This window comes from Salvelinus fontinalis, chromosome 31, assembly GCF_029448725.1.
Source record: "Salvelinus fontinalis isolate EN_2023a chromosome 31, ASM2944872v1, whole genome shotgun sequence".
Classification (NCBI taxonomy): domain Eukaryota; kingdom Metazoa; phylum Chordata; class Actinopteri; order Salmoniformes; family Salmonidae; genus Salvelinus; species Salvelinus fontinalis.
The window spans coordinates 30,709,157-30,721,702 of record NC_074695.1 but is presented as its reverse complement, the minus strand read 5'-3'; the positions used below and the strand labels follow the sequence as shown (position 1 = coordinate 30,721,702).

Genomic DNA, 12,546 nt, shown 5'->3' with positions numbered 1-12,546 from the left:
CCAGCCATGAGCAGCCAGATCCGTCAGCCAGCCATGAGCAGCCAGATCTGTCAGCTAGCCATGGGCCGTCCCTCAGTCCGGAGCTGCAGTCCCTCAGTCCGGAGCTGCCGTTCCTCAGTCCGGAGCTGCCCCTTATCCTGGTGCTGCCCCTTATCCTGGTGCTCTCCCTTACCCTGGTGCTGCCCCTTAGTCCGGAGCTGCCCCTTAGTCCGGAGCTGCCCCTTAGTCCGGAGCTGCCCCTTAGTCCGGAGCTGCCCCTTAGTCCGGAGCTGCCCCTTAGTCCGGAGCTGCCCCTTAGTCCGGAGCTGCCCCTTAGTCCGGAGCTGCCCCTTAGTCCGGAGCTGCCCCTTAGTCCGGAGCTGCCCCTTAGTCCGGAGCTGCCCCTTAGTCCGGAACTGCCCCTTAGTCCGGAGCTGCCCCTTAATTCAGTGGGGTTAATGTGGAGGGGGGTCATTTGGAGGAAGCTAAGGAGGCGGTTAGTGACTGTGGTGGGGTGGGGACCACGACCAGTGCCGGAGCCGCCACCGTGGAAGGAAGCCCACCCAGACCCTCCCCTAGACTGTGTAATGGTGCGCCCGGAGTTCGCACCTTAAGGGGGGGGGGGTTATGTCACGCCCTGGCCTTAGTATTCTTTGTTTTCTTTATTATTTTAGTTAGGTCAGGGTGTGACATGGGGAATGTTTGTGTTTTGTTGGTTTTGGGTGATTATATGGTAAAGGGGGTGTTGGGTGTAGTGTATGGGTTTGTGTTGAGTGCATGTGTCTAGCTGTGTCTATGTTGGTTTAGTTTTCTAGGAGAGTCTATGGTTGCCTGAATGAGTTCCCAATTAGAGACAGCTGATTTCTGTTGTCTCTGATTGGGAGCCATATTTAGGGTAGCCATAGGCTTTCATTTGATGTGGGTAATTGTCTATGTTATACGTTTGTAGCCTGTGTGTGCACTTCGTTCTTAGCTTCACGATCGTTTTGTTTAGTGTATAAGTGTTTTTGTTTCGTTTTGCCTTCGTATTCATTAAAAGGAATATGGCTTATTTTCCTACTGCTGCGTTTTGGTCTGTCAATCCTCCACACGATCGTGACACGATCGTGACACACGGGGGGTGGCAGCATCATGTTGTGGGGGTGCTTTGCTGCAGGAGGAACTGTGCACTTCACAAAATAGATGTCATCATGAGGAGGAAAATTATGTGGATATATTGAAGTAACATCTCAAGACATCAGTAAGTTAAAGCTTGGTCACAATTGTTTGTTCCAAATGGACAATGACCCCAAGCATACTTCCAATGTTGTGGCAGAATGGCTTATGGACAACAAAGTCAAGGTATTGGAGTGGCCATCACAAAGCCCTGACCTCAATCCTATAGAAAATTTGTGGGCAGAACTGAAAAAGCGTGTGCGAGCAAGGAGGCCGACAAACCTGACTCGGTTACACCAGCTCTGTCAGGAGGAATGAGCCAAAATTCTCCTAACTTATTGTGGGATGCTTGTGGAAGGCTACCTGAAACATTTTACCCAAGTTAAACAATTTAAAGGCAATGCTACCAAATACTAATTGAGTGTATGTAAACTTCTGACCCACTGGGAATGTGGTGAAAGAAATAAAAGCTGAAATAAACCATTCTCTCTACTATTATTCAGACATTTCACATTCTTAAAATAATGTGGTGATCCTAACTGACCTAATACAGGACATTTTTACTAGGATTAAATGTCAGGAATTGGGAAAAACTGAATTTAAATGTATTTGGCTAAGGTGTATGTAAACTTCCGACTTCAACTGTAAAGGCAATGGCTTCTAGACTGGCAATCATTTGTGTATCTTTTCAAATAAGTTATAGAAGCATGGGGTCTTTAGATGTGAGTCCTGTGATCATAGCCGTGTGAATTTATTTATTTTTTTGCAGAAAATTTGTTGTCAAAGGGGGTGGCAAAACTCTTCTTTTTTTTTTGCCCGCGCTACAGTCGTCTATAACAGTCAGCTTGTAACGGCAGTCTAAGTCGTCCTCCTCCTCAGACGAGGAGAGGCGAAAAGGATCTGAGGACCAATGTGCAGCGTGGTAATTTTCCACTATTTAATTCACACAAAACAAGACACTATACAAAATGACAAAACAAACTGTCACAGTCCTATCTGGTGCAGAACACAAACACAGAGACAGGAAACAACCACCCACAATCCCCAACACAAAACAAGCCACCTATATATGATTCTCAATCAGGGACAACGATTGACAGCTGTCTCTGATTGACAACCATATTAGGCTGGACACAGAAACAGACAAACTAGACACACAACATAGAATTCCCACCCAGCTCACGTCCTGACCAACACTAAACAAGCAAAACACATAAGAACTATGGTCAGGACGTGACACAGCTAATACAAGGCTAGTAAATGCCCAATGCACTACTTCTTTGAGAACATGTCTCTTTAAAAACAATACAAATAATTTTTAGATTTTGTTCAGATTTTTCAGGGGGTGCTGCAGCACCCTCAGCACCCCTACTTCCCGTCGGCTATGCTTGTGATTGTATTGGTGTCGTTGCTGTCACCACACTACTATGCATTTGAAAGGTTCCTTACTCACAGCCCAGCTGCAAGGAGAACGAGATAATCCCTCTGATGTGAAATTCATTGGAGGTTGTTATTCAATATTTGACATGAAATATCAATGTATTTTATTAGATGTTTGTTTACATTTTAGTCATTTTAGCAGACACTCATATCCAGAGCGAAGTACAGGCGCCTTTAGGGTTAAGTGCCTTGCTCAAGGGGACATGGACAGATTTTTCATGTAGTCGGCTCAGGGATTCAAACCAGCGCCATTTCGGTTACTGGCACAGTGCTCTTAACCGCTTGTCTACCTACCTGATTGCCCCTTTAATGAATCCATTTGCAGACTTGGCACAAGCCCCTTCTATCCAAGGTATCAGGGTTCCCACAAGTCTTCCTGTTTTTGCCTGTAATTACTATGTGTCAAGTAACTCTCATGACAGGCAATTCTTCTATGGATGGCTGTGGTACAAGTTGTGGTTACATTCAGATATTTGATTTTGGAGTTTGCTTCATCATGGCTGAGCCGTGGTTACAGAAGCTAAATACCTCAGTTATGGTATTAACACACAACCACAAATCAGAGACAAGCTCTGAACCCTGTGTACCAATTGAGCCTGTGCTACGGAACTCAATGCTTCAAAATAGCTAGCCTATTTAACTGTTTTACTCTAGAAAGCTCAGTAAGGCGTGTCTATGCAGACTTGAAGGAAAACAAATGAACTGTAACGGCACACTTGCTTCAGATACAATAGGCAGAGCGCTTCCAGGTATATGGGTTAGGACAGTCACTGTGGGACTTGTTGACTGGGTAATCACTGTCTTTGTGTGTTCGGTCCCCTTTTTCCCAGAAGCAGTGTCATGCCCCCTCGCTGTTGTAGCGTATTACTCATCCTAGTGCCTCGCTATGCTAACGCTATGCCATCACAACAGTCAAGCCCACGCTCTAAACTGCAACAACAACAGCAGCAGCAGCAGCAGCAACACAGCAGGTCGGGGCTTGTGGCAGCCTGATTTGCAGCTAAAGCCTACTCTTAATGAGGGGAAAATAATAACTTGTGTTGTTTTTTTTCCCTTCCCCATCCCCCTGCAGCAAAAAGGTGGACTAATTAAGATGGCTTCCTGGGATTGGGGGTCTGGCTCTGCTTTCTCTCACAGTGCCACTGTCAAGGGCCTTCAGGAAGAGACGGGGGTGGCGGTACAAAAGCTCACCCAGCATTTTCCCAGCATGTTTGGCTAGATGAATATGCGTTAAACATTTTTGTTTTTTCAACTTGTAATTAAACTGGTTTGCGGGCAGAGTATTGTCTTCGTTTTCTTCTCTTGTATGTTGCTCTCGAGGGTGATCTGCAGAAACCGAGTTTTGTATTCCTGGTAGACCGCCTTAGAAGTTTCAGGAGATGATACTGTGTGTGTGTGTGTGATTGCGTGGGCTGGTGTGTTTGTCTCTGTTTAAGGACACTTGAAGGTTGAATGGGCTCAGAGATGTACAGGTATCCTTTGGAGGCTTAGCTCTACTACTGACCAGGTTTTAGCCTGGAAATTGTATTTTCAGGGTTCAAGCAGGACATTGGTCCACACTGAAATGATTCTATACTCTGAAATAGATAATTTAGATTTTATTAATATATGAAGTGCTATTTTATCATGTTATTTGTGTACAGCAACATTTAGCCCTGCTTGTGTTCTTCTACATACCTTTGCGGATTATGGTACTGTGTGGATCTGAGTCTTACAAAAATAGCTGAAAACAAATTAAAAGTAGAGCCTTCTCTTCTGAAGCACTGTGGTTGTTTTGTGGCAGAAGCGCTACTACCTTCAGGTCTGAAACTGAGAGGTGGGCCTGGACTTGACAGCAGAGTGGGGCACGTCGACAGAGAACAGTGGAGATTCTGGGTTTTCGGGTTCCTCTGGGGAGTTGGAATTCCTCCCGTGCTGTTCCCCCATTTGGCAGGCAGTTGTGAAAAAAATTCCCAAGCTTTTAGTCACTACGCAGATCGAGTTGCCGTTTCTACTTTGTTGGAGGGAGAATGACAGAAGCAAGCCAGATAGACAGAACTCCGACAGTGTTGCTGTTGTGGTGGGTGGCTTTGCGATAAAGTCTTTTTTTTTTGTCACTAATGAGTGTTGTCAGCCAGGACTTGACAAACTCCCCTTTTGTGTGTGCTTTCTGTATTACAGCATTGGCGCCTCAATGAGGAGCGTATGAACATGCACCATAGAAGGACTACTCTACCTTTCGGTTCAGTACATTCCACAGATGCTTGGGCCAGAGAAGAGATGTAAAGATACTAAAACAGTAAGAATTTGCTCAAATTAACTCAAATGACTCTGTTTGCTGATGCCTTTGTTTCTTTATTGTTACATGTACAGCTTTGAGTGAAGTTGAAACTTAGAGGAAACAGTTTCTATGTAAAATATATGTTTGATATTGAGGGAGGCTATGACAGACACAGTATTTGCTGTGCTGAAATCTGGACCATTTCATGAAAAGAATCAAGAGCACCAAATCCCTCTCCTGGCCATATCTGATCACGTACATACACTATCATCTCCTGACACTTCTATCCATCCGTAGTCCAGTCAGCTGCAGTGCATACCGTTTCATATCTGTTCATTTCTTCCTAGTTTTTCTATTGTTTAGCAAACACCCTACTTTTCTTCTAGATTTCAGCCGGTGCCGCTGTGCAACAGCAATCCAGTGAGCGAAAGGAGAGCATCTCCCCACCCTGCCCCTGAGTCCCCCAACCCTTCACCACCATCATGACCTCTGAACTAGGGAGCAGCCTTACCTCCATGGACTGGCTTCCCCAGCTTACCATGCGGGCAGCCATCCAGAAATCCAATGCCGGGCACCAACACCACACTCACGTGTACCCCCATGGGCATCATGGCCACGGGCTGGGAAAGAAGAATGCCCCGCTGGACCAGGGAAACATGCTGGACCAGGAGGAGGTGGCCCAGCATAGGGATGGCAAACCACCCTACAGCTACGCCAGCCTTATCACCTTCGCCATTAACGGCTCGCCGCACAAGAGGATGACCCTCAGCGAGATCTACCAGTGGATCTGTGACAACTTCCCCTACTACCGGGAGGCTGGCAGCGGCTGGAAGGTAGGAGGTGGATATGGAAGAATGGCATTTGGTGTATATTAACGGGATGGTTCACTTCAGATTCAGTTTATTCTAATGGAATTAGGTGGTGCTCATCTTTCCTATTAGTTTGGGATTGAGGTCTGCATATTTTTCTGATTGCATGATGTGGGATCTATGTAACCCACTTTTGAGGATACGAATGTCTGATAAACTTAGATTTTTGGTAAACTATCCCGTCAGGTACGTTTATACCTGTTGCAGTAACGGGTCTTGTGAGGACAGGATTTTACAAGTTCAATTAGCAGACTTGGTCTGACATAGTCCACCGTTTATCACCTTCTAAATTCAGTATAATGTATATTATAATCTGGGTAGTTTGGGTCCTAGATGCTGAAAGGTGTGGAATATCAGACCAATATTACATGAGTATGACAAAAAAAATGTTTTTACTGTTCTAATGACTTTGTTAACCAGTTTATAATAGCACCTCTGGGAGTTTCTGGTATATGGCCAATACACAGTACCACGGCTAAGGGCTGTATCCAGGCACTACGTGTTGCGTCGTGCGTAAGAACAGCCCTAGGCCATATACCATAAATCCTCAGGCCTTATTGCTTGATTTCAATGTGATAAAAAAAATACATTGAATAAGTCTGAACCAGTTTTGACATTTTGTTTGAATGTTTGTTTCACATTTAATTGCTGCGCTGGTCTTGACTTTACAACTTGTCTCGGATGTATGAGGAAATATTACTGGTGACGGTCAGTCATTGCGACAGTTGTCAGATCCAACAGCAGAATGTGGAAAAAGCTTTGTGGAGGAGTACGGCAGTGAGTGACCGCGTGCATGTTCCATTCAGGTGGCATTAACAAATTATTAATGGTGCAATCTGCGATTTGTACATTAATTTAAAATGTTTTTACTTTAAATGTATTATATATGGATTGCAGCTTTCATGTAAATGGCATTGCATGAATCTAGGCAATATGATATGACATGCTTCTTTTACTTGAAAGGTGAGTGGAATCATCTGGAATCTTTTGGTTTAGTCTAGGGAATACCTCCCATTATTAATCACATGACAGAGGCTGTGCTTTTTCTGAGGAGGCTGCCTGGCTCCAATGTCCCAAGTAGATGAGTCCCAAATGGCACCCTATTCCCTACAGGCCCTAGCCAGAAGTAGCACACCATATAGGGAATAGGATGCCATTTGGAACAAATCCACAACAATCTCCATTTAATCTCTTTTTTTCTCAGTGAGTGAAAATATCTTCCCTCTCCATGCTCCGTTCACAAACCTATGTTTATTCTCAGGATTTAATCTTCCTGAGCTAAATTGCATGCCAGCAGCTCAAAATGGTTTGTGATAAAAGTCTGTTTGTTTTGGTAGGGTTCCAAGCTTGTTGACATGGTCATGAGATATGTTCTGCAGATTTCTTCTTTCATTTGCTCACAGAAAACCAAGAGAAATAGATTTTCTAGACCTTTCAGGTATTGTGATTAGTTTTTTCTTGAATTGTCAATGGTTTCTCTCTCAGTTCAGGCGGTTACGCCGTCATATGGGCAATATAACTCAGTCTTAAATAGGATAGGCATAATGCCCTCATTAATACGTGTGGTACTACAGATGTTTAAGATCTGTAAGCTTTCTCTGATGTGCTTATAAGTATTTATTTAAGTACCAAGAGTGGTATGTCTTCCACACAACAGTAATAAGTAAGGTTGACCCCAAATATTCTATTCTATTCCGATTCTATGAGAAATAACTGAGTTTTGGCGCAGATACAGTGACTAATGCTAGCTAACGTTAGCAACCATAGCTACTTAGCTGACATTTGTGGATTTGACAGATACCATATTTGTTTTTAAATGGCAAATCTGATTCAAACCTCACAATTGGGATTCAGGGACAGCCCTAGTATTATGAACGTTAATACAGACATCAATACTAAACTGAATCTATTGATCAACGATTTGTATTTATATTATTATTGTTTTTTAACTCTGCATTGTTGGGAAGTGCTCGTAAGCAAGCATTTCACAGTTGTCTCCACCCGTTGTATTTTGTGCATGTGACAAATACAATTTAATTTTCGTTAGAAAAACACTTCTTCAGTACATTGGCCCTCTTGGGTATTATAATTGTCCTTGCATTGACAAGCTAGATGAATCACACGTGTACTTACATGTGTAAAAAGGCTACCCATATATCCACCATAAGCATAAGAACCATCCCGAGGATTTGGCCTTTAATTTCCTCAAGACCAAACTAGACATCCTAGGAATACTCCAGATGACCAGATGATGAGATGCACAGAATAATCTGGCACGAGGACTGTTGAGGACTAATAGGCCGACTGCATACATGGCTCAGCCTCAAGCTGTAAACATTTCATCCCGGATGTACGTGGCCAGTGCAGAGGTGTTGTGGTTGAAACGGTGATCTGCATCAAAGTGAACGTGAACGAATTCATTACAGTCAAGGTGATTACTGTCAGCTGCAAACAGTGGGAGACAGACATGGAGCCCAAGCAGTGTCTGGATTCCTTGATTTGGAGAATATACTGTTGATGCTCAAGTAAAATAGCTTGTACAACACGCACGCACACTCACACAGACACTTACGCGCACACACAGTCCACACACACAGTCCACACACACACACAGTCCACACACACACACAGTCCACACACACACACAGTCCACACACACACACACAGTCCACACACACACAGTCCACACACACACACAGTCCACACACACACACAGTCCACACACACACACAGTCCACACACACACACAGTCCACACACACACACAGTCCACACACACACACAGTCCACACACACACACACAGTCCACACACACACAGTCCACACACACACGAGTGAGTGTGTGAGTAAGAGAGACTCCCACTCAGGTAGGCATACGTGTGCAGTCTACAGATTACAGTAGGGCTGCTCAGCCAGAGGAGATGGGTAGTGGTGAGTTTACTACCCAGCACACGCACACGTCTGCTCTGTATGATAATGTGGATGCACAGGCAGCAGAGAGGCCTGGTTGAAATCAGGCCAACGCTAACTCCTCTCCCATTTTGAACACAAGCGCATTAGCCACAGGATACACTGAGTGTAATCAGATAACTCGTCAAGGTCATAACACGTCCACATGGTATGAGGGAGCAGGACATGGGATGCATCCCAAATGGCACCCTATTCTCTTTATAGTGCACTACGTTTGACGGGGGCCCACGTAAACCTCTCACTCATTGGTCGATAACAGCATTTCTCATACACATAGGGCTCTGGTCAAAAGTGGTGTTCTACAAAAGGAAAAGGGCTCCATTTTGGACATGGACTCTGGTCAAAAGTAGTGCACTATAAAGGGAATAGGGTTCTAATTTGGAACAAGGGCCCTGTTCAACATTTGTGTGCAATATAAAGGCAATAGGGTGTTGTTTGGACTAGAGGTTGGCAGAGGTTGATTCCGGCAGGAATGGGAGAGAATTTCTAGTCAAGTTCGGAACAGGACAGGATTCCTTATTGATGTCACTTGTTAAATCCACTTCAATCAGTGTAGATGAAGGGGAGGAGACAGATTAAATAAGTATTTTTAAGTCTTGAGACAATTGAGACATGGATTGTGTACGTGTGCCATTCAGAGGGTGAATGGACAAGACAAAAGATTTAAGTGCCATTAAACAGGGCATGGTAGTAGGTGCCAGGTGCACCGCTTTGTGTGTCAAGAACTGCAACGCTGCTGGGTTTTTCACGCTCAACAGTTTTCTGTGTGTATGAAGAATGGTCCGCCACCCAAAGGACATCCAGCCAACGGCAGGCCAGTGTTCGAAAACGGGTTATTGATGAAAGAGGACAAAGGAGGCTGACACAAATTGTGCAGAGCTAGTTAGTCAACTGACATTTCAGTAGAATATTGCTGCCCAAAGACCAATAAAAGAATGCACAACTCGTTGTACCTTGACACGAATGGGTTATGGCAACCAACTTACGTTCTACTTCTTTCAGCAAAAAACAAGAAACTGTAGTTGCAGTGGGCTAAGGAATGAAAATACTGGACACTGGAGAATTGGAAAAACATTGCCTGGTCTGACGAATTGAGGCAGTTCTGAGGGCAAAAGGGGTGTAGCTCAATATTAGGAAGGTGTTCCTAATGTTTGGTAAACTCAGTGTAATTTAGTTGAGAAAAAATAAGAAGAAGAAAATAAATGCTAATTTCCCCCTTCCGTCAACTCACTCATGCCTCGCTCCAGTTGTAGCCAGCCACTACTTTAACTTATATGCACGCGGAGACCCACCATTACACATGCCCATATCCATAAGTTCATCCAACTCTGGGTAAGAGGAAGGGCTGCCTTCATTGCCCAAATCTCGTACTGTGGTTATTAGCTGTGTGTGCAGGCAATGGTCTCGTGAGCGCTGAGCAGCAGCCAAACGAAGCAGTTGCTATGGCTACTCACAACCCAAGCGGGAGACAGACGATTTCCACTAGATGGCACAGCCACGAAGTCTAAATTGCCTGTATTGGAAAAATGCATGAACACTAAATTGAAATCTTAGGTTAGGGTTATGCAGTGTGATTAAGGTTAGGTGGGGTTTATGACTTTGACTGTGGTAACTAGTGATGACCGGGACAAACAAACAGCAGTTAATGGAGGAAGTTATTTCTGATTTCCGCTTGTAAAAATGGGCACCGAGGGATTTTTAGCGGGATGGGACAGGAACATTTCCGGGGTTATAGAACTGTTGCGGGATCAGGACTGTACGGGGATTTGTTATTTTCTTTAAAGGACAAGTCGGGACAGGAATACATTTTCACTCCTGTGTCAACCTCTAATTTGACATCCCAACTGCTATTCTGATACCAGCTGTTATGGAAAGGGGTGCTCTGCTTTATAAGCAGTAGGCCTAATATAAATGTGTGTTTTATGTCACATTGAGCTATGATATAATGTGTTTTACATGCATACCTACATATGTACTGTGTTTTATAGAGCTTTTATAAACTTCTGGAACTCTGGTTTTGATTCATAAACTGTTGTCTTTTCTCTTTGAAACCTTTTGTGAAGTGCACATATGCTCATCAGTTGAAAATCATATGATCAGTGTTGCATCCCGGTAGAAAACCGAGAAATCGGATTTGACTATGCAATGTTTCAATCAGTGTTCTTTTTTATTTTTTGCAATTTTTTTTTGCTATTCAGTTGTCATTAGGTTGCATCATATGAACTGGACTTGTAGCTCCCGTGCAGAATGCCTCATATTCCTTCTAGATAACATATTGGGGTGCAGTCTTCGCCGCCTGATTTCTCTCATGTTTTTTCTTTCAGCCCCGTCCTCCTTTAGATTCCATAGTGCCTGGCTCTACTTTCTCATGCCCTGTTCTCTGCCCTTGCAGCCTTTTCACATCGCTGTGTCCTTCCACCCCACACGGCCTAGGCCCTCTTCACGAGAACACGTAATCAGTGCCAGTGGAATTCACCACAGGCATTTCCTCTCGTCTCACTAGTCAATATTAGTGTTTCTCTTACCATTATTATCATCAGCGGGCATGAAAGCCTGCTGAAGGGACTAGGCTGAAAATGAATATGCATCAAATACTAACCTTAAGTTGGAATTGAAACTGTAACAACACAAGTTTGCATTTTAGACACTCCGTCGCACGCACACACACACAAAGGACCAATCAAAGACGACGTCTTTACTGTACTGTCCTTTGCCCCCAGACCCAAAAAGTAGTCCCATGAGCGCAAAACTCACTGATGCATTTATCCCCATTATTCTAAAACCAACTGTTGAAAATAAAATCCAGAAAAAAATCCATGACCCTTGCTAATTTTATATCATTTGGTGTGACACGTGGCGTCCATTGAAAGGCCAAAGGCCATCAGAGCAGCCTTTTGCACCGTCACATTAGGGGCGCTAATTCAGAGCCAATTATCTGGCTGTAAGGGCAGGCAGCAAGACTGGTAGCAGGACCACAAGGGCAGGCACAGCAGCATTACATCTAGATTTACATAAGGATAGGCATATTTTGTCATATATATATATATATATAGTCTATATGGATATTTTATTGTGTTTTTCTCTTTCGTCTTGTTTACTCTCTGTTGCCTGGCAACGCAGACATAGCTGTAGCCTCTTGCATGCATCCCAGCATCCCCTGTTAACATGTTACGCATGTCCTGTCTGCCAGCCAGATGTGTGTGTCTCCACGCACCTGTTCCTTAGGCTCCACTGTCAACCTTTCTTGGCTATTACAGACTACTACACATGGTCTCCTGTATAGTAGAAACATTTGCACACATTATTAAAACTTAGATAAGATTTTTATTTTAAAGATTTTTTTTATTGTGGATGAGGATGAATTTGTGGTGGCTCCTGATTTACATATGTTACGTTTATGTGCTTGACAGACATGCGGCTCAACGTCTTATCATTGACCACCGTAACTCTTGTTGAACAGCGGCCTTAAAAGCACTGTTTGTTAAATCTGCCCCTCTATGTGCCCAGATTTCATTCCCAAATATTTCATACTAATCAGTATTATCAGTCTGTATTTATGTTGTAATTAAAAGTGTGAGGTATTTCCCTGGTTCTATTCACAGGAAGATAGGCATACGTCCAATGTCATATTTCCTTCATTATTCACCTAGGGTTGTTATTCTCTGATATGTCTAATAATAGGGGTGGTGTTGATTTCAAAAGGGGCTGGAATGCAACAATTACAAGGCTGCATCTGGGATTTGGCATAGTTGATAGAGTATACAGTATGTCATACCTGTGCAATGTTAACGACCCTCTGCATTGCAAGGTGAATAAGGGTTTTTAATGTAATTATATTGCATTAAATTGAATATTATTCCGATGACAGTGGCAT

The 12,546-nt window shown here is 43.7% G+C and overlaps 1 protein-coding gene across 3 annotated transcripts in view; it reads left to right on the top strand.

Moving 5' to 3' along the window:
* The window catches only part of LOC129830032 (forkhead box protein J3-like), an 86,346-nt gene that overhangs the window by 29,489 nt on the left and 44,311 nt on the right, over nt 1-12,546 (top strand). For all 3 annotated transcript variants that reach the window (XM_055892185.1, XM_055892183.1, XM_055892182.1), the window contains exons 2-3: nt 4,735-4,852; nt 5,221-5,667. In XM_055892185.1, the coding sequence (XP_055748160.1) occupies nt 5,317-5,667 (351 nt within the window). In that variant the 5' untranslated portion in view covers nt 4,735-4,852; nt 5,221-5,316. The remainder of the gene's footprint in view (nt 1-4,734; nt 4,853-5,220; nt 5,668-12,546) is intronic.